The sequence below is a fragment of the Oreochromis niloticus genome, linkage group LG15 (assembly GCF_001858045.2).
Source record: "Oreochromis niloticus isolate F11D_XX linkage group LG15, O_niloticus_UMD_NMBU, whole genome shotgun sequence".
Taxonomy (NCBI): domain Eukaryota; kingdom Metazoa; phylum Chordata; class Actinopteri; order Cichliformes; family Cichlidae; genus Oreochromis; species Oreochromis niloticus.
The window spans coordinates 5,750,288-5,777,777 of record NC_031980.2 but is presented as its reverse complement, the minus strand read 5'-3'; the positions used below and the strand labels follow the sequence as shown (position 1 = coordinate 5,777,777).

At 39.9% G+C, this 27,490-nt stretch overlaps 1 protein-coding gene across 7 annotated transcripts in view; it reads left to right on the top strand.

Annotated features, from left to right (window-relative positions):
- LOC106097917 (uncharacterized) overlaps positions 1 to 27,490 on the top strand; it is a 98,844-nt gene that overhangs the window by 6,868 nt on the left and 64,486 nt on the right. Inside the window, exon 3 of one of the 7 annotated variants that reach the window (XR_003214242.1) lies at positions 2,153 to 2,634. The exons of 5 other annotated variants lie outside the window; for them this stretch is intronic. Coding sequence is in view for 1 of the 2 variants with exons in the window: in XM_019346201.2 (XP_019201746.1) it covers positions 13,718 to 13,768 (51 nt within the window). In the remaining variant the exon portion in view is untranslated. Of the gene's footprint in view, positions 1 to 2,152; positions 2,635 to 13,717; positions 13,870 to 27,490 lie in introns of those variants that run through there. One more of the 7 variants, XM_019346201.2, reaches the window with a different exon arrangement.

Genomic DNA, 27,490 nt, shown 5'->3' with positions numbered 1-27,490 from the left:
TTGGGCCCATTCTCTAAACCACAAGCTGGGACCCTGCATTTATTAAGATGTTGCATCAAAGCTCTCTGCTTTCCAGCAACACAGCAGGATCTGACTGACCAGGCTTCAGTTCATGCTGTAGCCTTCATCCGAGCGCTTTGATGTTTGCATGTGTGTGTGTCTGTGTCTACGAGCTTGTATGTGGGTGTCGTGGAAGCTGAAGAAAGCATACAAGCTCATGTCTCCTCTGCTTCCTCTTGCGTCCCTCTACTCCATAGCGAGCAAACCCCCCTCGTGGGTTTTGCTGGTGCGCTTCAGATCGTTCCGCGATGCTTTCCTGGCTGTTTGTGGATTTGAGGAACGCCGCGGAGAAAGCCGCGTTTCCTGTTCTCACCATTCTGGACAATTCTCATGAATAAACCGTGATCTGACAAGGAAGTGTAAACAGGTTGATCGGTCAGAGAGCGGCCAAGAAAATATCTATTGTTGTCAGTGGAATGTGAAGAATGCTGTATTAATGGAGCAAGCAAGATGATGTCAGCCTCTCCATTTATCACATGAGTAATCTGAAAACGAAGGGCAAGCGCTACAGTATAGGTGCATCTGTAATGATACTTGAAACTTGGAAATAGGAGGAGACAGATATTTTTTTAATATGCTGCTCCTTTGTCACTCTTTGTCACATTTATTTATACAGTTTTATTTGCCACACATGGCTTAACATACAGAAGGCTATCAAAGTTTTTAGGGCCACAGATCTCTTACAAGGGAGTTATGAGTATGCACACTACCATTTGTACTACCTTGAAACTATTTATATTTTAAACTTTTTGTGGGTAGATGAAGTTGGTTTAAACTTCAGTGGGTGCTAATCTAAAAAAAATATGTGAACAGGGACAGTCTGAGAAAGGTTGTTTCCACTTAACAGGGCACATAGACTCAACTAAATTGACATAATATAACTTTTCTATGACAAGAATCTGCTTCTTTGTTCAACCAGACCATAACAGCAATTTTAACTCTGGTTGTACATTTTTGGAGTTATCTTTGAAGTACAATAGTTTGGATAACGAAGTGGCATCAGAAATCTCTTCTGCTTCTTTCTTTTTTCTTAACGGAAAAATCCGATTTTCATTTCCAGGTTAAACTTCTATGATGTAAAGTCATCAAGTGTCCACTTTTACTGTTTTAGACCACAGAGAGTGAAGGAAGGAAAAGGAAGCCACTAATAGTCTAAGGTAACACATGCTGTAATTTGAAGCCTTGACAGTTTTACATTTCACTACACCAAGCCTGTCTTGTAGGCAGAGAAGTAACAGAACTGGGAGTACATTAGGTGAAATGGTTTGGACTTCACATTTTGTATACTATGACTCAGTCCTTATATACGACATGTGTATGTGTAGTCAGTCATATTTGTCTGATCCTGTTTAGTTGGATGATGATCAGGAGGGCCGGACCATATCTACTACTCAATGAAGCTTATATTTGAAGTCCACCTGGGCTTTATTGTAAATGTATCATAAATCCTGATTTAATTGAAAGGAGGCCAGTGTGTTGGAGTAGACTGACATTGACATCGACAGTTACACCAGAGGACGGCAGATTTATGACCTGCTCCTCAGAGGTACAGGTTCACTGCCTGGCTGTATAGAGGATACTTCTTAGTCACACCTGAAAGACCTCATTTAAGGAAGTCACGGGTGACCTACACAAAAGTGATTCAGAAAAAATCCGTCAGCAGATGCGAGTCTCTCTGGATTTTCCATTTTCTTCAGTTGCAGGTGAAGGAAATGACCTCGAGAGGTCAAGCTATAAAAAAAGTGTTTCTTAAATGAAACCTGAAGAATATATAGGTTAACATTTTAAGAAGTTCTTCCTACAAACCAATTTAATAAAAGTCCAGTTATTTTAATTAAAGAAGGTGAAACATAGTGTAGATAATCCATGATATTTGGTTTACGTCTGAAAGGAAAATTCAGACGTCTGAAAGGAAAATTCAGATGTCTGATTCAACTCTTGAAATTTGGACTTCATTGGAGCAAAATGCCCCGTATCTTTCTAGCTTAACAATGCTTTCCTTATGTTCTGTTTTGGAACCTGTCTTTTCTTTCATGGTGTTTACTACAAACAGCACTGTACCAGCACTGACTTGGCCTTTTGACGATTACAGTGGCAACATGAACCATCTGGAGTTGTTTAGCATGCCGCAGACTACAGAGAATGTGCCGTCATCAAAACTCACCTTGTCTGAGAACATCATGATCTCAAGGAGGGGGTCGAGGTCACTTTTACCTTATCCTAATGGAGTACGCGCTAAGGTTTGAGGTTAGCTTTGGGTTTTATAATTTAAATGAAGAAGTCACACAAAATCAAATAAACATTTTTTTTCTCCCATATGTGATATTTTCTAGATTCCTTCAGTGCAAGTTGCCCTTTGTAAAAAATGAACTATAGAGATGTCTGCCTTCTGTTGGTTATAATGGACCAAAAACAATAAAAAGCACAAAAACATCAAGAAAACCCCCATAAACATACATCAAGTTTTACTACGTAAAAGAAATACTTCCGACATGAAACTACTCAAAACAAAGGGTATTTCCAGGATTTTTTAAAAATAAGGTGAGACAGAGGAGACCGAGAGCACAGGATGGAGAACCCAGACAAATTAATATTTAAACAGAAATAAAATCATTGTGGAAAACTGGAGTAGAAAACACGTTTTTCAGGCTCATGTGCAGTCCTGTGTTTACACATTCATTATGTTATAAGTAGTCTGCATAAAGAATTTAAACATAATGTTTTGATAAATAATGTTTTTGAAATCTCTTAAAAGATGTGAAAATTCTTATCTCACACTGACTCTGAGAAATTTGTCCCATATCAAGCCGGTTAGATTATTGTAATGCTCTGTTTGCATCAGTAGGGTGACTTCAACTCATTCAATATGCAGCAGATGGAGTCCTTAAAGGTACGTGGAAATTTGACCATATTACCACAGTATTAAACTCTCTTCATTGGCTCCCAGTGCAATATAGAATTACCTTTAAAATCCTTCTATTAGGTCACAAAGCTCTCAGTGGTTTGGCCCTCCCAGGAGATCTGTGATTTAGCTCACTGTTTATAACCAAATCAGACCTCTCAGGTCATCAGGTGCAGATCTTTTGAATGTTCCTAGAATCAGATTCAAATATGCTGAGGGTGCTTTCAGTTACTGTGGTCCGATTTTTTGGAAGAAGCATTTGTGCTCACATTCAAAAACAGATTCAAAACCGTCTGGTTCACACAGGCTTACAGTCAATAGCTGTGTGCGTGTTTTTTTTAAATTGACGCTTTTCACTGCCTTAAGGCGTTGTAAAATCTACACAGATTTTTATGTTTTTAATCTCCAAGGTTAATTATAATGAAATATGCTATATAAATTAAACTGCTATGTTATATTTTGTATAATGAAAAATATTTAGATTACTCATTGTGTGGAATGTCACTTTTCAGAATACACATAGTATTACTCAATTGTAATAGCTGATTGATTGATGGGTATAAAGTTTGCTCTTTAACATTGCAATTCTGCAAAAAAAAGTACCTACAGCTTTAAAATGAATAGCTCGAAATACAAACCACAATAACTGCATCGATATAGGGGAATAAAAGCAGAAAGTATCATAAAGGTACTTTCTGTTCCTCCTTTAGTCACAACGGGTTGTCACTGCATGTAGCGCTGCATGATTGATTTTGCAGATTTATTTACTCATTTTCTACACCAGTTACTCTTCCTGGCACAGCTCGAAAAGGATTGATCCCAGGATCGAATCAGGTTTCTTACGTTTGTTCGGTGTGTAAACCAGCACCTTCACCTGGTGTATTATGTGTTCAGTTACATTGTGGTCGTGTCCTGGTGTTTTATATGCAGTGCCAGCCGATACAAACAAATAAAATGCGGGGACTTTTTCCTACGCTCTTTGTTCTGGTCATTTTTTTTTTTTTGTTTTTTTTGGTGTGGACGTATATTTTCCATATTTGTCCCTCGAGTGAGACATTTGTGAGTCATTATGCTTTGATTATTATTCCTTATATTGAGATGGTAATTGTTGAGGGTTGGGTTGATGCGATGTGTAGTTACATTTCTAGGGAAGTGCATGTCAGGTTACTCCAACTTAACTTAAGACAAGCTTTGCAGAATTTAATCAGCACAATTTTTGTGAAGATGAAACTGAAAAATCAAACTAAAACACTTTTTTTTTACTGAAACAGTTTTTCAAACATAAAAATTGGGCACATGAATTCATATAACAGAGCAATGCCAGTGTTATGGACTTAATGATTTTAAGTTCTGTTAATGTTTACTACAGGACTCAGGTGGAAATGATTTAGTACTCTGATACAAATGCTGTGATTGCTGACATGATTTACGAGGATGTGGATTGTATAGGTTTCCTGCCTTTAACCACCACAGTTTAACTGTAGTAGCCATGGAAACACAGGCTATATAAGCTAAATATAGTGACAGCAGCTCCTGAAGTTGATAAAAGCAGCAGATATCATTCATCATGAACAAAGAGCTTTCAATAATTATTCAGATAAGTGGAAGGACTCACCGCTCGGGTGAATTTTTGGATATGTAGTTCAACGTCAAGGCTTTACTGTAGTGATAATTAATAAGAGTAAAAATCATGACATAGTGTTTAATTATAAAAGCACACAATAGGTTTGTGATTTCTGTGTGTTTATTTGTATCTTTTAAGTTTAGTTTTTCAAGACTTCAGAATCAGTCATTTAGGAATCAAATCAAGCCACCCATTAGATGAGCAGTGAGTGAAAGAATCCACTACACAAATCCCTCCCTGGGCATGAATATCCCAGCGGATTGGTGCCGTAAATACGTGTTTGGGAGTGAGAGTGAAGTGGGTGTAGGTTATGCAGTCTCTCCAAAGCCTTAACCACAATGAGATTAGTGTCAGTCGGCAGCATTAATCCCAATAGTCTCCCAGCAGCAGCAGCAGCAGCATCAAGCTGGCCCACCGTTAACTGAGAAAAACACCAGTGGGAGGCTGAAGGGAGTGGGCTGCAGCGACTTAACCAAATAATGGATTAATCAGTTACAGATAGAGGAGGAGACGACTTTCTACATAATGTGCAAAGCAAAACAAACAAACTTACCACTGTGATGCAGGCTTGTCCATTTTTTTTCCTATACAGTCAGTTTGCTGATATTATTGCCTTACATATATCGCAAGATTTATATTGTATGTATGCCTTGCTGTGTTAGTATGTTAGTATATGTTTTGTTTATCCTACAATGATAAGATGGCACAGCTGACACATTATTAATCATTAACTCTATTTGGATTCATTGTTTTGTGACAGAATAAAACAAATATCTTTAGACTAACGTGAGCTTATTGGCTTATTACATCTCAAATCATCAAAATTTTTTAGAACATTTTATATTTGACAATCTCGGATTTACCCAGAAATTTGGTACAAATACAATATGATATATAAAATACTATTTAAGATAGATTTTTCGTCGACTTCCAGCATATCTAAACAGCTATTAAAGGTAACTGCCTGAAATTTTCACTGAATCAGTAAATTCAGTACCTATAACTTGGGACAGATATATCAACAAAATAAAATCAAGCAGTAATTCATAGTTACACAAATGAAAAAAAAGCTCCACCATAAAAACAAAAGTATCAGTAGATAATTTCATCTAAATAGAACAAAACTCTGATGTTTCCAGATGGTAGTCTAATTATAACGAGAAAATGCATTTGTTAAATATAGCCCCTTACGACTGGGTAATCGAATGGATAGATATACACGTTTTTTTATTTTAAGGACCTGCTGCGCTAGGTGAGTCCTATAAATCAAGTTTAAAATCATATTAAGAAGCTTTAGAAAAGCAGAAACCCAACAAGTTGCCAAGTCAAATTTTACACAATTGAAAATACTTACAAGAGAACAATTAAGAGTAGTGAAAAAGGGATTACTACTTACAAGCTTATTTCTTGTGAGTAGTCTTGCAGAGCCAAGTTGCCGTGTCCACATGGTGCGATTCATAATCTGTTACAAGACCCTAACCCCCCTAACCCTAATGCCATGACAGCAACAGGGAAGCAAGGATCAGGCAACCAGCATGCTGACTGCCAGAATGAATCCTGTAAGAACTGTAATCTGTTTCACTATATTGACGATAGATTATTTATGTATATATGTGGGTATGTGCCCTATCTCATCCTCAACGGGTGGATCATTCTAAATAAAACTTTGCACAAACAAGGATTTTAAAAAAAAAAAAGTTTCTTATAAATCCAAATTCTTTTGATTTTTGTATATATTATGTTCGTGTTAGCCATGCGTCAGATTGACGACCTCTCCAGGGTGTACCCTGCCTCTCACCCAGTGGCAGCTGGGATAGACTCCAGCCCCAAACACCCACGACCCTGATGAGGATAAGTGGAAGAGAACGAATGAATGGATGGATATATTATTTTCCCTGTGAATGTGATGTTATTTTGACTAAGGAGCTTGGAAAGAAAAGCGACTGGACTCCTTTAAGCACTTTAAGTTTCTTGAAAACGTTTCACCTCTCATCCGAGAAGCTTTTACAGTTCAAGCTCCTCGAGCGCAAAAAATTTGTGTAGCCATCCATCCAATTCAGGGTTGTGGGGGTTGCCCGTTTGTGTTTGTTTCATGTGTTGTGTTCATCGACGTTCCCATTGACATAACTTAAGGGTCACCGAAATTTGTTTCCATGACAGAATTTTGTTTGAAAACACCACTGAACACAGGAAAATTAAAATAAGACAGGTGTGCCAGTTATATATAACAGCACATCTAGCATAAAAGAGGATGGGTTTTTTTATTGGTTAAAAAACATTAATTGATTAACTACAAAAATGATCAGTACTGAATACTGAGAATTGTGAGCCCCAGTGCCATATACTTGTGATTGTTCTTGATTGGGACGCTTTGCTTTGACTATACAAATATTTTTTGCTGAGAATTGAGAATGCAACTCAAATATTATGTAAAATATGTAAATGCTATGCCATACACACTGCCTTTTTAAAAATATAAAGATCCGCTTTTTAATCAGAATATACAGTGGCTTGCAAAAGTATTCGGCCCCCTTGAACTTTTCCACATTTTGTCACATTACAGCCACAAACATGAATCAATTTTATTGGAATTCCACGTGAAAGACCAATACAAAGTGGTGTACACGTGAGAAGTGGAACGAAAATCATACATGATTCCAAACATTTTTTACAAATAAATAACTGAAAAGTGGGGTGTGCGTAATTATTCAGCCCCCTTTGGTCTGAGTGCAGTCAGTTGCCCATAGACTTTGCCTGATGAGTGCTAATGACTAAACAGAGTGCACCTGTGTGTAATCTAATGTCAGTACAAATACAGCTGCTCTGTGACGGCCTCAGAGGTTGTCTAAGAGAATATTGGGAGCAACAACACCATGAAGTCCAAAGAACACACCAGACAGGTCAGGGATAAAGTTATTGAGAAATTTAAAGCAGGCTTAGGCTACAAAAAGATTTCCCAAGCCTTGAACATCCCACGGAGCACTGTTCAAGCGATCATTCAGAAATGGAAGGAGTATGGCACAACTGTAAACCTACCAAGACAAGGCCGTCCACCTAAACTCACAGGCCGAACAAGGAGAGTGCTGATCAGAAATGCAGCCAAGAGGCCCATGGTGACTCTGGACGAGCTGCAGAGATCTACAGCTCAGGTGGGGGAATCTGTCCATAGGACAACTATTAGTCGTGCACTGCACAAAGTTGGCCTTTATGGAAGAGTGGCAAGAAGAAAGCCATTGTTAAAAGAAAACCATAAGAAGTCCCTTTTGCAGTTTGCCACAAGCCATGTGGGGGACACAGCAAGCATGTGGGAGAAGGTGCTCTGGTCAGATGAGACCAACATGGAACTTTTTGGCCAAAATGCAAAACGCTATGTGTGGCGGAAAACTAACACTGCACATCACTCTGAACACACCATCCCCACTGTCAAATATGGTGTTGGCAGCATCATGCTCTGGGGGTGCTTCTCTTCAGCAGGGACAGGGAAGCTGGTCAGAGTTGATGGGAAGATGGATGGAGCCAAATACAGGGCAATCTTGGAAGAAAACCTCTTGGAGTCTGCAAAAGACTTGAGACTGGGGCGGAGGTTCACCTTCCAGAATCTGTGGCAAGATCTGAAAACTGCTGTTCACAAACGCTGTCCATCTAATCTGACTGAGCTGGAGCTGTTTTGCAAAGAAGAATGGGCAAGGATTTCAGTCTGTAGATGTGCAAAGCTGGTAGAGACATACCCTAAAAGAGTGGCAGCTGTAATTGCAGCAAAAGGTGTATAGGTGTAAAGCAAAGTATTGACTCAGGGGGCTGAATAATTACGCACGCCCCACTTTTCAGTTATTTATTTATAAAAAATGTTTGGAATCATGTATGATTTTTGTTCCACTTCTCACATGTACACCACTTTGTATTGGTCTTTCACGTGGAATTCCAGTAAAAGTGATTCATGTTTGTGGCTGTAATGTGACAAAATGTGGAAAAGTTCAAGGGGGCCGAATACTTTTGCAAGCCACTGTAGCATTAAGTAAATTCAACTTCTGGGATATTGATCTGGTCTTAGTCATGTTGGTCAGTTGGGTAGGGAGGGTTGCTAATCAGTTTCAGCTTCTTTGGTGTTAATGAAATTAACAACAGGTGCACTTGAGGGGCAACAACTAAAACAGGAATGTTTTTTTCACTAGTTTTCATTTGTCTAAGCTCAGTGTCACTACTGGTGATAGGTGACAGATTGCTCAGGTAGTCTGATTCCTCAAGGATGGCACATCAGTATGTGCCATTGCCAGAAGGTTTGCTGTATCTCCCGGCACAGTCTCAAAAGCATGGAGGAAATTCCATGGAGACAGACAGTTACTCTATGAGAGTCGGAGAGGGCTGTAGAAGGCCCTTAACTTATCAACAAGACCAGGAACTTTCTTTGTTCAAGGAACAGGTCAGTGATAGTCTGAGGAGGCATATTCATGGAGGGATGCACAGACCTCTACATGCTATGCAACAGCCCCCTGACTGCCATTAGGTATTGGGATGAAATCCTTGGACCCATTGTCAAACCCTACACTTGTGCAATAGAACCTGGGTATCTCCTGATGCTCTACAATGCCCGGCCTCATGTGACTAGTGTATGCAGGCAGTTTCTGGAGGTTAAAGGAATTGATGCCACTCACTGACTCCCACACTTGCCTGACCAAAATGCAACAGAACACCTCTGGGACCTTATGTTTCAGTCCATCCAACGCTCCCAGGTTACACCAGGAGCTCAGTGATGCTCCAAAATTGGGGGCAAACCCCCAGGACACCATCCATCGTCTCATCAAGAGCAGGCTTCAACATTTTCAAGCATGCATTCAAGTATGTGGGGGCCATACAAACTACTGAGTATCATTTTGAGTTGCTGCAATGATATTTTGGCAAAATGGACTATCCTGCTCTATTGTATTTTTACTTTCACTTTTTCACTTTGCATTCAGCCCTCTGTAGGTTGATCATTTTCATATCCACCAAACAATGTGGCATTCCTAACACATCATCCAGTCCATATCCATATAGATATACAGCAGTGTATTATCATTGGATCACTGTAGGACTAAAAGTATCAACTTTGGCCTACAGTCTGCTAACACACAGATTTTCGGAGATTATACCTGTTCCTCCCCCCACCCTTTGGCAATATATTAACTATTTTGCTGCTCTTTGCTGCAAAAACTCTGCTCAGCCCACTGATTCCCCACCAGAGACTTCTCCTGCCTCCCGTCTCCTCCCTTCCCCTCCGACGTTGGTACGATCCAAAAAGCCGCAGTTTGTTTGCTTGGGAAAGGAGAGTATCCTCTGAGGTCAAGTCAAACAGGATGTGCTAGAGTGTGGTCCTTCGCTCCTATTGGCTCTTTGTAATAACTCTCTCAGTGGGGCTAACATGCACGCACACACTCACACACATAAACACTTTTTGAACATGTGCACACACACATCTGAAATGCCATGCCTAACAAACACAGACGTAGTTTTGTGAAATGCTTCTCTGACAGGCTGACAGTTGTATTTATCCTAAAAGAGCAGTTTGTGATTAAAGCAGCGTGCTCGGCGCAGGCTTGTTTGAATAAGACGTTGCGTTCGGAAAATGTCAAACACTTAAACTAATAAACAGAAACTGCTACAGATGAAGACACCACTTAGCAAATCAGACAAACTGCTGCATCAGCAACTGCTCATGGCTTACATGAATTCACAGATATTTTTCGGTCTAAACTCCAAAAGGCCCTGGAAATGTTTGTAAATCCAGCATATCTAAGCAAACACAAGCTTTTCATTGTATGAAACATTCCTTAATTGCCACAGAAGTCATTTTCCTGCTTCATGCTTTGTGTCAACAGTGTAAGAAAAGGAAAGAACAAACAAATAGCAATTGTTGTTTATCTGTCCTGAGTTCTTAGTTTTGCTGAAGTGGCACATTTCCATGGACAAGTATCTGTGTCAGTTTATCTTATTCCTTTTTATCAGATTAAACAAAAATATATCAGCCATGTTTACTAATATTTAATAAAGGACAAAGATTAATATTGTATCCAGTTGTATTAGAGCAAAATTTTGAGTCTACATGAATTACCCCCGTGGTTCATGGACTTCAAATGAAACATCTCGTCTGGGGCTGCCTGTAATTTTTCAACTGCAGTGGTGATATTTTATCTTAATTAGAGGTTTTCGCTCAGTAGTCACATAAACGAACACGTAAAAAGTAAAATATTGAATAAACAGACATAAAAACAACCCGAAGGAGACCAGTCTGGAGTCCTCGTGAGTTGTTTAATTACCCTGATGTCACACTGTGTTTACATCTACACAGAAATGGGTCTGACTTATGGGCTGAAATGTTTATGGATGTTAACACGGTGAAATTGACCTATCGTAGGACCAGCAGCAGTTTAATGTTCACGATCCTCTTGGTGTGCGTAAGGAAGAGAAGCAGTGATAATGACATTTTTACAGTCAGAAACTTCATATGTTGTTAATGGAATAAAAGTAAAACGTGGTAATTACATACATTCTCCTTATGGTATGGTACTGTTTTCTACCCTGACCTGCCCTGTAGGGCAGTCAGCCTGGAGCCTAGTGTAAGCAGCGTCTGATGGCAAAATAGCGGTCACATGGTGCCCGTCACTGGACTGACAATTTGTGACACATGCTTTGGTAAGCAAATCAGCAAATGTAAATTTACTGTAATGTGATTACATAAGAAAACGTGGAAAAAATCTCTTACATTCTCGAAAAATGCTGATATTTTATAATCAATACTTTCATGTATGCTGCAGTGACATTCTTAATGTCAGACATACTTATATCCCAAGATAATGAATGTAGCATACGTTTGTTTATATGTTCCTCTTCTCCTCCAAGATGAGTGGACCGAGCTTAATGAAACTTTGCACAAACATTGCCGGGGCCAGTCATCTATGTAGCATATGGAAATATTTTATACAAATCCCACAGTCGTATATATTTGTAGATTTGATGAGTAATTTAAGAAACGAATAGAATGTCAGATTAGAATGGTGTATCACAATATAATGTATCATAGCATCATACTATAATCATTGTATATGATATGGTACCCTATCTCCTGTGTAGATATGCATACACACAGACAGTATCATATATGCAGTAGTATATAAAATACTGTATGTTTGTAATTATAGTTGATTATTAACAACAGTTAAAGTTACAAGTTAAATTAAACACAGCAGGAAAATTGATCCCAGATATAAACAAGTATATACATATATAACTCAGTTTAAACCTGTGACTGTTTTAATCTTTATCTTTGTTATAATCCATTATTGGATGGTATTTATTTATTTATACTGTGCAAGAGGTGAATTTTGTTTTTGTTATTTGTATTTGTTTATATCAATCTTTGCTATTTTCTCAGCGCACTGGGCAAAATTGTATCACTAAATAGTTTTGAATGTAATTGTATAGTTTAAGCTTTCTCAGGCAAACTGCAGATAAGCCATTTGCCACATCTTTTTTTCTGCTGTCCAACATCTACTGCATTCCACTTGAGTTCAACAGATGACATCGCTATTTCATTGAAAGGTTAATTATGTCATTTAAAGGTTATGCACATAGCGAGGGAAGTATGCATTTAACTGATATCACATGTGGCTAGAAGCAGAAATTTTAGTAACATGAATTGAGTTCATCCAAGTGGACAGCATGGAAATTTGCCCTATTTTAGTGACAAAGGAAAGGGACTTAGAAAATGTAGCATGGGTCTATTAGAACATCCTAATAGAGGGCCAGTGGCTTGGAAATTGAATCAATTAGGAAGAAGAGGTCAGAGGAAATGGCCTCAGGGTCAATTAACCCCACCTTTTATCCACAGGAAGACCTCTGTCAGTGAGCTGTCTACTGGACCCACTGACAACTTGTTTTTTTTTCTTTTCTCTACACTCGTGTGAAAAAGTATTTTCCTCCTTCTTGATTTTTAATTTTTTTTTTTTTAGTTTTTTTCGTATTTGTAACACTTAAACACTTTCAGATCAAACACATTTTCCTATTAAACAAAGATAGTCTGAGTAAATGCTACATGCCGTTTTGAAGTGATGATTTCATTTGTTAAGGGGAAAAAGAAATCCCAACCCACTTGGCTCTTTGTGAAAAAGTAATTGCCACCCTTGTTAAATCATGAATTAACTCTGATTAACCACATTTTTTGGAAAGCTTAGATAAGTTTCTGAAGCCACACCCAGCCCAGACCTGTTGAATCAAGAAATCCCTTAAGTAGAACCTGTCTGCCAAAACGAAGGAGGCTAAAAGATCTCAAAAAACAACACATCATGTCACAATCTAAATCAAAAAACATCGGAGAAACAAAATACTGACATATCTAAGGCATCTCTAAGACTCCAGTGAAACATTGTCAAAGCCATTATCTACAAATGGAGAAAACTTGGAACACTGATGAACCTTTCCAGGAGTGTCTGGTCTACCAAAATCACCCCAAGAAGGTCACAAAAGAAACCCAAAACAACAGTTGCCTCATGGAAGAGGTGAAATGTATATTTTGGGAAAATTTTCCTTGTACTGATGAGACAAAAGTTGGATTCTGTGGAAGGTTTGTCTCATGTTACATTTGGGTTAAAACTAAGACAGCATTTCATAAAAAGAACATCATACCAAAAGTCAAACATGGTGGTGGTAGTGCGATGGGGCTGCTTTGCTGCTTCATGACGTAGATTACTTCTATAATTGATGGAACCATAAATTCTGCTCTCTACCAGAAATCCCTGAAGGAGAATGTCTGGCTATCAGTTCTTGCTCTGAAATTCAAACAAACGTGTTATGCAGCAGGGAAATGATCCAAATCACCAGCAAGTCCACCTCAGAATGGCTCAAAAACCAAAATGAAAATAATGATTGAGATGCTTTGGCATGGCCTTAAAAACAAGCCGTTCATACTTGAAAACCCCAAATGTTGCTCAGCAACATTTGATTTTCACAGCACCTTATATCCACTTGCATTTTGCATGTATTGGATGGTTCAGCCTTACAAATTAAGAGCTATATTGCAGAGATCACCCCTTTTCTATATATACTATATATGGGCCATTCATGCAATTTATAATAAACTTCAAATTCTACCTCTCCAGGTTTATATGACTATGATGCAATGCAAAACCATACTGCACCAGTTCATTTGAAGCTGTGAAGGAGAGTGGGTACAAGCTGGACTCATCGCCTACCAACAGGGAAAACTACTGGCTGAGTGTCTGGTCTGCTATTTAGGGATTCCACACCTCCACTTAACAGTGATTAACTCAGGGCCTTTCCTGGCCTGAGTGAGCGAGGAAGGCTGGGCAGAAAGATCTGAGGATCAGCCACTCTGAGTGAATAACAAAAATCTCTGCAGCTTCGATGAATGTTTCCTTGATTGAGTAGCCAGAAATGGCGTTGAGTGGTTGAGGATGAGTCAAAGGAAGTATGTAAGGAAAACTCCTGAGCGGGAGGATGAGAGTAATGATATTTCTGTTTATCTGCAGAGATGGTAGTGGGGTATTTTTGGATGGCTGCTGTTTTTTCCTCCGTAAATTCCAGGTTCCGGCTGTTTTTCCTTCTCCTTGTTCCCAGCCTGTGAATGCAGGGCCGCTTCCTCTCCCTCCTTCCTATTCTGAGCCTCTGATTGCATGGAAGTGGGGGTGGTTAACAGGATAGTGTGTCTATACGTGTGTGTGACCAGTACGGAGCTGCATATGTGTGTGTGTGTGTGTGTGTTGCGAATCTTGATTTGGGGGGGTTGGCGAATGTTGCAATATGTATTTTTTCTGTCAGTCAGTTTAAAGTAATGAAAGCGTGTGTGTTTGTCTGAGCGTCTCGGGTGTTGGGTGTGGAGGATGTAACCATTAAAGAGATCAGCATGTCAACTGTTCCCCAAGTGCTGCTTTCTCCAATCCAGCTGGCGATGGGAGGTGTGTGTGTGCGTGCGTGTGTGTGTATGCACTCTATGCCCTACAAGCTCCTCTCAGCAAGGAACAGACAGATGGATCTTTGGTTTGGCCAATGTTGTCTGAGTCTGGCTTCTGATCTAACTGTACGGTCCTGCTGCAGGCCAAATTACTCTGCATCTTTCCCTGCAAATTAACCCACTTTTAGCAGAACAAACAGAGAGCTACAAACACCCCAGAGGAAACGATTCATGCCTATAAATACAAGGTTTGCATTTGTGCTACATGGTTACATATGATAAACATCAAGTGTCTGAAGCATCGGTTATTTCTCAGTGTTGCATGTCAAGCAATAAACATCACATATAAACAACATGGTGAGTTTGTTTTCTCCCCTTTAGTTGCTATGCAATCAACCATGTTGGTACAGCATTAATCTTAGTAAAACATTTTATTTGACATCCTGGGGACAAGGGATGGACTATCTGCCGGTATCTTCATTTAGTCCCTTTTGCTAGTTTACAAAGTCAGTTTTGGGAAAGTCACAATATCTGTGCAGGTCAGAGAACCAAAAATGTTATTTTCTGATTATCATCCATTTGGGGAATGTTTACATATTTCAATGTGATATTGCATCCAGCTAATGCTGTGTAACCCTGGATGGCGATTGCTTGATGTTATCGTAAACACTTGAAAAAAGAAAAGAAACACATTTCTTGCTTAAAACTGTTGGGAGTCTCTGGGCTCTTTATTATCAGCTCAGTGTTTCTTTCGCTTTTCGCTTTTTATGTAAACAAAGAGTGATCTATTACTCATTTGCAAAGCACAGACACAGTAATACATGACTCATATTTTGCAGGACAAAGTGCAGCTGAATTTGTGGTTAAGTTTAAATAAACCTCAAGTGCGATTGAAAAACAAAATGGAGAAGTCCATAAAAAAAACAGCATATAAGCTTGTGGAACTAACACATGGAGCTAATGTGGAAGCGGCTTAAAATTACATTATTTCCAATGGCCGGTACAGGGATGACTATGAGAACATGGCCATACTTCTCATTTGATTGACAGATTTTTTTCTTTTAACCTAGATTTTCATTTTGTTTATAAATACACTGAATTGGTGTCAGTACAATTTAATCTTCATTTTGTAAATCATTGTTCAGTTAAAATAGTAAAATGGTTCACAAAGAAGGGAATGCCAAACTTAAGGTTTCTATTGTTCTTCCAGATCTATTTCTGTTTAATTAATTGACTGAATTTCATTGGGTTGATTTTCATAGAGCTTTACCTTCTGACCGTAATTGCTTTCAAAGCCCAAGCAGAATGAAACAAAATGAAAATGCTGCTTATGATGAATCAGAATAAACTATTTAGCTTTAATTTCTATCTGTGCACATTCCTCCCTGTCTTGATGCTAATGCCTGGGAACATGTATTTTGCACTTTTCCAAATAACTGTTGAGTCTAGACCTGACCTTAAGCTGTTTTCAACACTAATCACTTCAGTAAGGGAAGAATGCTTACCTGTGTTAACAAAAATCTGATTCTAGTATAGACTACCATACTATAACATGTGCAGAGGAGGGATAGTTGATATATTAGAATAAGGATGTTGGAAGATGGACCTGCTAGGCAGGAGGGAAAGAGGAAAACCACACAGGAGGTTCATGGATGTCATAAAGCAGGACATGAAGAGGGTTGGTTAGACAGAGGAAGATGCAAGGGATAGGATGAGATGGTGGCAGATGATCCAGTGTTGTGAGCCCTAAAGTAGAAGACTACTATAATAGCCCTGAAAGTAAAATTAATTTGTATCTTTCCTGTTTTCCATTTGTTAAGAGTTAAAGAGAAAAGATTGATGCCTTTTTAAAAGTCTGTGGGCTAAAATATGAATCTACTTGGAGCAACCATACAAAATAGAAAAGATGACATCAACCACTGATATCTGCAGCCTTGTTTTGAAACCTCTAGATTAACGCTTTTGTTTTTGCCGTCTTGGTTGTAAAAAACTGAGTGAGACATGTATGACTGTAAAACTGCATGCTCACTGGCTAACGACGTATCAATCGCTAATTGTTAGCCAATGGGTGTGCAGTTTCTTACCACAGACAATCTTCCATTTTGAAACACAATATGACCAATGTAACTAATGACTAATTCAAGATGACCCCAAATGACTAACTATAGCCATAAACTCATCAGAAAAGCATTTACAGAGGTCAAGTCAGAAAGCCTCTGTTTGCAACCACATCTATAGCCATGACCTTCAGATAAAAAACAAAGTTGAATGCAATTCTGCATTGGCTTCTTTTTTCAGACCTGGAAACTGCATTCATGTTTTATACTGTTTTAGGCAACTCCCACTTAATTTGCTTAGCAAGTAGGAAGAAAGCATGTGCATATAACCATCCTGATTTTGTCCAACCAGTACCCCTGAAGCACTCTATAACCATTGTGTGTCTCGGTTAATTAGAAGTTCTTTAGTTCTTTGTTATGTTAGGATGGAGACAAGCTTGTGTTTGTAGAGTGTATTAGTTAGCACATTCACCTAACACACAAAAGGTTTCCCCGGTTAGCAAATGGGAGGAAACACAAAACCAGCCTAGTGCTGGTCCAAAGCCCAGATAAATGGGAGGGTTGCATCAGGAAGGGCATCCAGCGTAGAAAATCAGCGCCAAATCAAATTACCTTAAAATGATTTCTACCACTGCCGACTACATTTACAGAAGCTGGCATAAGTCAAGGTGGAGAGACACAATTTTGAGTGCATGCCCTTGCAAGCGAGTGGTCCCTTGGATGAATATTTCAGTGTTGACATAAAAACAATGGCACACTGCAGCCTGATCGTCTGTTTATTGTACAACAAACCACTTAAACTACTGTCATATTGGATTTTTCCTCAGCCTCTAGTTTTTGGATTCCAGGCTATACTGCTGAAGGTGTAGTATAAATGGACTGACATGAGCAGTCACATACAGACATATTACTTTTCCCCCTGAAAAACCAAAAAAACAGAAACACGAAAAAAGAGAAAACCCCCATTTTCGAGGTGTGTAAAGCACTAGGTCAGGCTTGCATTACTATGTGAGAGTCTGTCATTTATCTTCTGATTCCTCCAAACTGCACTTCAGTGTTTTATGTGGTCTGATTTATCAGATTTACTGTATGATGAATCGTTCTAACGCATCCAAAGAGGATGATTTCCCCAAAGACGAGTGACGTAAACTATACAGTGGTGTTTCCCAAGTTCTTTTACTATGATTTAGTGTTCAGGGAACTGCATGGTGAATTTGTAAACTATTGTTTGTATCTTTTTCCATCTGCCTCACACAGTAAATCGGAGATTTTTTTTCAGTCTGCTTCCTCTCGGGGACTTTCAGGGTTGTTTTGACCGACAGCGGAGACGTTTGAACTCTTTCATACCAGCAATATGTAGACAGACGATAAACGCAGTTGCATTTTCTTGAGACTATGAATTATGTTTCTTCCCTAGACAAGCATGAACTTTTTTGCTTCAAAAAAATATATTCTTATCCACTTTCCCTATCAGAAGGTTGTCTGGAATTTCCAGCTGAGAGTGAAATGATAAGGGTTGGTGTTATCTGTGTTTAGACTACAAATGTTTATGAAGAATATAGTTTAGAGTATAGCCAAAAAACACACTCTTTGTTTGAGTGCGTTTACATGTGATTCATCGATGTAAGTATGCATGAAGACCAGCGTCAGGTTAGAAATGGATTAATAGGCAACTCATCCTTGCTAGGTTTGTTTTACAAGGATAGAAGGAATTTGTCTTTTCCTGGACTCATACATCAATATGGCAGATGTTTCCTAAAGGATGGATCACAAGGCCTTTCAAACGGATCCACAAACTACCTTAATTGCTGTTTGTTTTGTCTCCCTCCCCCTCCTCTACTCTCAGTCTTGCGTCAAACATCTGAGGAGCATTTTCAAGAACAAAAAGGAACTCATATTGCCGCTGCGAATTTGGCTCTCGGACACACGGGGGATCTGGGTATTGTTTCCCCACCTTTTATCCATCCACATTTGATCTCCGCTCTCATCCACAGTCCAAAATCCGCTCGGTCTTCTCAAGCTTTTTATTTATTTATTTATTTTTGTCTTTTTAACCAAATTACGATTCCCATTCATGATACACGTGGTGTTTTTCCATGCCCGAGATGGGTATTGGGTGCTGATAGGATATCAAGCACACCTAAGTGCTTCCCTTTCCTCCCTCTCTTTATTTTCTTTCCTTTTCTCATCGGCCTCTGCTTCTCTATCAGGCCCCCCACACATGCTCTGTGTCACGTCCTGTAGCGGACAACAGCCCTACCTTCCCTGAAAGGCACAATGATTCCAGCCACAGATCAATCCTCTTCATGTCTACAGAACTGATTGAAATCTTGGAGAAAAAAAAAATGTATGCAAGCAAGATTAGTCATGTTTTATCCCTCCAACCCTTGTTCTTCTTACTCTCAAACCTTTTCTTGCTTATTTCCACCTACAGTGACTCATGGGTGCCCTTTTTTCCTTGCTTTCCTATCCCTCTAGCAATCTGCAATGTAACTTGGTGAAAAGATTTGAAGCTCACTCTCCTTTCAACTCGGCGTGTATGTTTATTGACCAGTAACCACCTTTCAGCCCTCATCATTGTCAGGTAGGGTTGTGTTTGTTGTAGTTGTCTTAGTAACAACATGGGTTACCAAGAATCGTTTAGCTGTTGCTGAAAAGGATTAGAGTACGGTGTTTTAAAATCTCCACATCTCAAACCAGTTTGTCTTATCACAGGAGAGTCTGGAGAGAGGAGAAACTGAAACCTCGAGATCTGGCTCACGCTTCGTCTTGAGGTTGTACGGTCGTGATGATCGTGATGAACGGTATCGTCAGGGCAAGCTCAGTCCTGATTGGCATCTTGGTTTCACATCTCACAGGGGAAGGAGGAATGACCTCATGTTCAAATGACTCAACATTTGTCTTAAGTGTGTGCACCAGAATGTCAGTAAATGCAGCACGGTAATGACATCATGTTACGAATAACATGCGGCATCGAAGGGATGGCATTAGCTCATTGCACAGTAAATATTATACTGCATAATTTGGCCATATGCGATTTGGGAGAGTTGTTTATAATTGCTGCCAGCCCCTCGCCCTCAACATGGCAGTGGTGATTCATGTGATTGAGAAGAGTGTGGGAGGGGAAGTGGGGTGGAAGGGGAGGAAGAGAGCCAGGAAGTAGGGGGGAAAGCTGGTCTATCAACGAGGCCTGATAATGGAGACCCACAGGAAACTGCTGAGGAGGATTTTCCACGATGTTGCAGGAGCAGGAGCTCTGGCACTAGAGAACACACACATACATAGACATATGCACTGTTTTATCCCTTCCCCATCCCTCCCTGCTCTAATCCCACACAAACAGGGCCACCCACACCCACATGGGTAATACAACAGTGTCCCCTCAGCAAAGAAAAAAAAAAGCCTCCGAGTATCAACGCCCTCAATCAGTGATTTTAAGTTGATCGGCAGGTCTGTCAGCACGTTTTCCTTATCTCCTATTCTGGCTGCACCTGCTCCAGCGGGGCACGGTGCCAGCTCTCATCCCCGGCTTGTCATTGGTTTGCAGCTCTCAGGGACCACAGGGCATGTTGGCCAATAAACAAGATGAAAAGAAAGCGTACACAGTGTTAGGTGTTGCCCTCCTCTTCCTAAACTTAGAGCTCGGGATGCATGAAGTAGAGCTTCACTGCAGCGTCTGGTCCGACATCAAAACACATCCTTCAAATACAAAACGCAAGCCAACCAAGCACGGTAAGAGAGAGGTGTCCAAGAGAAACTTGGCCCCCCTCCAGATCAGCCTGAAAGGAGAGCGAGGAGGCATGTGTGTTAATGTGTGCGTGTGTGCGTCGAATGTGTTTGTCCCATACTCGGACAGGGAGGGGTCCTTGTTTTCCTTCTGCTCTTCCCTTTGGTTACACTGTTGTTTCCCAGACCCCCCTGTATACAACACATCCCATTAGGAAGGCTACTACCTTCACACTTGACAACACATGCACACACACACATACACACACGGACCCAGGAGGAAAATCAGTGCTGAGAAGACCTTGCTTCTCTTCCTATGGTGCAGTCGTTAGGGAAATGGAGAGGCAGTGCCATCAGTGGACTCCTGCTGCTAACGACACTGTTCAGCTGCTGCTGGTGTTTTTTTTTTTTCCAAACGGTGGCCATAGTTAGAGCTCTAATATATTTGCAGCTCATTAACAAAAAGAGCTGCCTTTTGAATATCTGCCAGATCTGGCTATCACAATTGCTCGGTCATTAGCTTATTGATATTTAATGTCTGTCATCAGCTGTCCTGTAGCCATTAGGGGGTTTAGCGATCAGTTGTTTGTTTTTGAGCTGTTTGCCCTGTATATGGCTCGACGTGGTGCGCAACCTGTCTCCTGTTTGAAAAGCTCGCCATTCTCAGGACGTCCTGTAGAGTAGCCCCCCCCCTCAGAAAAAAGAAAAACACACAGACACAAACAGACACAAACACATACAGGCATACTTCATCAGAGCAACCCCCCCCTCTCCCCGCTCCTTACAGCTCCTGCTTCTTATCTTAAGCGTCCAGGCAGCTGTGTGTTTGTCTGTGTGTGTGTATATGAAAACGAGGAGACAGATGATGTGTGTGCGCAAGCACCCTTGTGTGTAAGGCAGAGAAAAAGGTGTGAAGTACAGTCACCGAGGTTGCCTTTCAAGTTCTCCTTCCTTGTGTGGCAGCGGTCAGTAGTCGGAGATGGGAGGGAGCAGGATTAACAGCTGCACGGACTTGGTGAGTCTGCCGGCTGTGGATGAAGGAAGGACGTTGAATCACTCCAGACAAGCGTCTGATCCAGCGAGCAATATCATAACCAGAGATCCCTCGCAGAATTTTTTCCGCTAGAGGAAGAGTCCAGCATGTCATTTAACTGGAAATAAAAACTGAGTATAACCAATCATCACACAGTAAAAGAAAATATTGTCGTAGATTCACTTGAATTTAGGTTTTTTTGTTTTTTGTGGTAGTTGGCGTGCTTTACCATCGGGATCCATTAGCACTCATTAAAAACAATACAACTCTTGAAAAACAGTCCAACAACCCCTCCCTCACACCACATACTTTTAACAGCATCTTTTATTTAATCAGACATGATTAAGTTTAATTTCATCAGAATTGTAAAAGTACCATCACTAAACTTGAAATCAAGTTTTTTCTGGCATAAATGTTGAAAAAAATGACAGAATCTAAAACTGTATAAGAGACGCTCTGAGGCTATATTTAATTGTACCGTAATGCTTTGAACTAAATGGCATGCTAACATGTACTGATGTTTAACATGTTTAATGCCTACCATGTTTGCTATCCTACAACAGTGTGTTAATATGCTAATCTGTAATTAAGATACTAATAGTAGCAGTAATTATGCTGATTAAGGTGTTCAGGTTTTTAGATTAATGCTAATTGCAGGCCAATTAGTAAGGCTTTAAAATGCTTGTTTGTGATTCCATAGTCAACTGTCCATTGGTTCCAGATTTGTAAAAAAGCTGTTTTATGTGTTAGCTGTATATCCACCAACTTGTTACACTGTTGCATATTCAGAGATGAAGAGTAGCTAAAGAGATGGGACCATATAAAGCACAGAGAAACTGCATGCAGATGGTTTCCCTCAGGTTTCTACCATTCACCGGGCGGAGAAAGTCAGGGTATCTATACAGCATATTCCTATGTCTGTTTATAGGCAGTATGATAGGTTCAAAATGGTTTTATGTGCCGCTGACACAGGTCAGGTGGCCATAAAGAAGGTTTTGCTGTTGAGATGAAGCATGAAGGCTCTTCTTTCTGTTACATGCTTCAAATAAAATGGAAATGTGGTGCCCCACTGTAGCATATTACACAAGGAAATATGATACATTAGAGCATCACTCTTGAAGATGTGAAGTTGTCTCACAGTTGATCCTACAGTGTTTGTCACACTATCCTCTGTTTATGCCTGTTTGTACCATTCTCTGCACGCATCTTTGCTCGTTCCTGCATGCGCCTTTCTTTGATTCATGGACTGTTTAGGTTTAGAAGCCTTTGATTTTGGAAATTGATGCATTTGATGTTCTCTTCGGGAAATCTCTGCATGAAGGGGGTCTGTTTGTGTTTCTGTCACGTGCTGTTTTTGGGGCTGTTGAACGTTTGTGCTGGGTTTTGGGGTCGTTTGTCTGTGTTGTCTGTCACTTGTGTCTTGTGGTGATTTGGGATTGTTTGTCAGTGTATGTTTTTTTTTTTTTTTTTGTTGCTGTGATTATTATGGGATGCAGCTTGCTGCTGAGCCACTTCCTGTTTATTGCTTTTATCCTGTCCTCGGGATCATCACTGACATCACAAGGTTGTTTACGATGTGGGAACCAAGGTGAGCTATATTTACTGAGTGTGTGTAGCCATCTCAAAACCTCTGACCTCATAAAAGTCAACTGTAGTATTTTTTATGTCAGAGCTTGGCAGTGCACAGTGTGTTTTTAAAAAAAGTACCCCACAGTGACCTCGGATCACTGACTACTGATAAAAAATAATTTGCTCCATCCATTATTCACACTTTTCTTCAACTTGAAGCCAAGTGATGTAATTTTTGGGAAGCAGGAGTAAATTTTATGTCAAGAACAACATCCTCTTCACACACAGTCTTTGGCTGATATCCGTGAATCTCTCATAAACAATGAGATTATTTCTGTAGCACATTTCAGTTTATGGACAGATGACCACCACTGTGAGTCATGGCATAAGTTGATAATACATTTTCAAATGTTCTACACTTGCAAAAAACAATGACTTTGCATGGAATACCCAACTGTAAGTATTATTTTAATGAATAATGTCACTTTGGAAAACGTACTAAGAGTTTTATGTTACCATTTAGTTAACCAGCTTAAGCCATTTTTACACATGGGTCATTCCCTGGAATACCAGTGACAGCCTAATACCTCAGAATCACATGAATTATTATTAATATTATTATTTTTTAATACGATAACTTTAGCATCTACTAACAGTAAAAAGTCTGGACACCCTTATTCTATGAGGCTATGTTGCATGATATGGATGCTCAAAGTTGATCATAGAGTTTGAATTAGAATTAAGGCCATTACACACCGGCCGTGTTATTAAAAAATTGCACGAAATTCTGAATTTTTTGGGAGCTCAAACTAGTTGTGTAATGTATATACACACCAAAAATGTTTTCACCAAAAACGTGTCCTTAAAAAAACACTGTGAATACAAATAAAGTAGACATCAAGTGATGATGAGCTGGGCCTGATATTATTAAGTAAGAAAAGGAAGAAACAGAGATTCTGGTTTCATCCAATTCTCATGAAAAGGCAGCAGCAGGGAGTGCACCTATCTGTGTGTCTGAGGTAAAATAGTGTTATTTTACTTCTATATCATTGTATTTTCAGTACCAGTGCGCATTTTGAGCTGCAAGTGGATTTGTTGTCAAATGCAGTGGTCTGATTGGTCAGATCTGTTAATCACATGTGAAAATTTGAGTTTGGTCAGCGTGAACCAGTGTGAACCAAGCCGGTGTATCAGAAAAATATTTGTAACAAGTGAAACATCCACACGAATTGTATGCGTCTGCTGTGTAAAGGCCTTTAGAATTGGAATCAGAATAACTTTACTTTCCACATTAGTGAAAAATTGTCTTTGGTTCACCAAGTCATTAATGAATCCATCCATCCATTCACTTCTGCTTATCCTTTTTTCAGGGTTGGGGGGGAGGGGGTTCTGGAACCTATCTCAGCTGTCGGGATGGCGAGAGGCAGGGTACACCATGGACAGGTTGCCAGTCTGCCGCAGGGCTAACACATAGACACAGACAACCATTCGGTCTCACATTCACTCCCACATTCACACCTTTGGGCAATTTAGAGTTTCCAGTTAACCTGTCCCCACTAACAAAAATCATTTTGTAATAAAAATACTGTCAATAATCAGCACACATTCATATATATACATAAATAAAAATTAAATAAAATCACAGAAATACATCAAAGCATTTCACTATTCATTGTACTGATTGCATTTGCCACAAATGAGTCCTTATACACCTTTTTACTAGAGGCATACTGTAACGAAGGCAATAGTTCAAAATCTGAAACTTACAAAGATGATTTATATAGATGAGTGTAAATTTCATGTTGCTAGCCTCTGCATTTAAAAAATAATGCAATTTAAAAATGGCAGATTTGAACTCAGCTCTATGTACTTCAGGAGCTTGTAACAGTTGTCATAGTATGATGTTGTTAGAAAAGAAAGGCAGCTGATGCTAAAGGTGTTAGGTGGCAACATTTCTCAGAATAAACTGACATACAGTTATGGGCGATGACCTGCATGACTTTCATAAGAATTGGGTCGTAACAGAGCCGGTAGTTACGACGGTTACGACCTGGCCGGTAGTTGCCTTTTCCAACAAACAGCCAGTTACAGATGGTCCACAATAGGAGTGGCACAGTGCACCAGTGGTTAGCACTGTCACCTCAATGTGAGGGGTCTGGGTTTGAATCCAATGGTGGACAGGGACCCTTCTGCATGGAGTTTGAAAGTTCTCCCTGTGTCTTCATGCTCTATCTGCAGGTACCCCGGCTTCCTCCCACAGTTCAAAGTCATTGGTGATTCTAAATTGGCAATATCAGTAAATGGTTGTCAGTCTCTCTGTGCTAGCCCTGCCATAGACTGACGACTGGCTTGTCTGTCACCCTCTGACCCTGCTGCCCCCACCACCACCTCCTGAATTGATGAAAGTGCTTAAAATGGATGGAGAGACAAGACAAATCATGCTACTGGAAACACTCCTTTTGGTTTAGGTCAGGGGTGACAACTGGGTAGAGTGCGCTGAAGGTGCTCCATTACCATAAATAAACAGCATAATTACCTCACCTTTTCTCATGTGGGCTGAGTAAGAAATCACATAGACTTTGTACTAGGGAGTGGGCAGGATTTAATGTCCAATCTGTCTAAATCTGACATTTGCTTTCTCACATACAAGTGAATGTATAGAAGCTCTGGGCTGCAGTGAATATGTGAAGAAAAACAGGCATACCTTCAGTACCTTTAGACAGAAGGCCAACACAGCTGTTTCCACCGCGTCCACTATTAAAGTTAAGCTGATGCCATCCTCATATTTATTGTCCAGGCATGACAGAAACACTGATCTTCTCATCTGACTAGGAAAAATAACATTTAAAAAAATTAGGAGAAAATGAAAAACTAGTTGGTATTGGAAACATATTAACCAATGCAAAATCTGCAAGTATTCCACTTTAAAGTTCTGTGCTATGTTTGTAAAAAAAGAGGATGAGCATGGCATGCAAAGGATAAAACAGAGAAAGTTTGGCAGTGCAGCTCACATTCAGAGGCTTTAATGAGTAACGGCACAGGGTGGAGACCGTTTGATGCCTCAGTGCCAACCAGGTCGGGGCACTGTGCTGCCAACTTCTGTTAAAACAAAACAGAGGAATGGGGCACAGGCAGTCCCCTTATTTTCCTCCTCTCCTTCCACAAATGCTTTCACTCCACACCCCGTTTCCTCTAAACTCCCTGCCAGCTTCCTTTTTCATCTCTTTCCCCGTCCTGATCTCGTCCAAATCGGCTCTGGGGTATGTGTGCGATGCAAGAAGAAGAACAACAAATCCAGACTTAGCTGCTTAATTGTTTTGTTTTGTCTTGTGAGTGTATGTGCGTCAGACGGCAGAGATGTCAGTTACATTTTCACATAACAATGACCTCAATATGTTTTATCACATCACCAAAAGTGCCCTTTCAATGCCAGCCATCCTTGAATTTAAAGACTCTGTATTCAGCAAATCAATCACTGAGTCTTTCAGCTTCACAAGCCCTGTTATTAACCCAATCAGCATGTTTGGTTGTCTGCCTCTGAAGTGTAGCTTTCTAGTGATGGGCGCCAAACTCACAGATGCTGTTGTTTAGGTCCTTAAACAAGCACTGAATAATAAAAGTAGCAATGTGCTTTCTTTTAAGCAGTGTGTGCATTAAATTGCTAACAAGTGTTACTGCAAATAACAGACTTACTTACCATATTTCATTTCAACTCCCAGTGGTACAAAACAATAGAAACACAACCTTGTTCTACGTATGCCACTTTGAGTATCTTGTACAGAATAGTCTGCCAGATCTTCCCTGAGAAGGAGATTTGGCAGCAGTTGTGTGATTTCTGTGCATGCTTTATGATCTTTTTACACATAAACACTGATTTTACTGGGGCTTTATGCAAACACTGTTAGCTCACAAGGGCATATAAAATGGTTACTGCGCAGCTGCACGCGGGGTGTATTGTTACTAGTAGAGCTAATAAAGCTCCACAACAACATACTTCTGTGCCTGCAGTATGTAAATTGTGGTCTAAAGCTGCATTTTGATGTCCACTGGGGTTTTTTTTAGTGTTAGATTTAATATTAAATGATGCACTGGGAGAGAAGGAGTAAACATATCCCTAAAAGCCTTAGCAAAGACTTGTGAATGTTCAAACACAGAAAGTTAAAGATTCCCTCCAGCCATGTTCGAAGATATATAAATCCCCTCTGAGCATTGGGATTTAAACAAGAGAGGATTTTTTTGCTTGATTTGCCTAAAAAACTGTTCTGCAAAAACTCTTTAATGCATTGCTTTGGACAGACTAAAAGAGTAGTTTTTCCTCTCCTTATTTCCAGAAAATGTAAATTTGAAAGATTTGCTCCTGAGCACCTGGCTGTTGGTTGTTGGCAGAAATACTTGAAAATCTGTCATTAGACTGAAATGCGGTGCTGGCTGATTTGTTTTAGCATATATACTCAATGGCCCTTTGATAGGTACACGTGGTCAGCTGATTATTAAATCAAATATCTAATTGCCCAATCACATGGCAATAACTCAGTGCATTTAGGGATGTAGACATGGTCAAGACGACCTGTTGAAG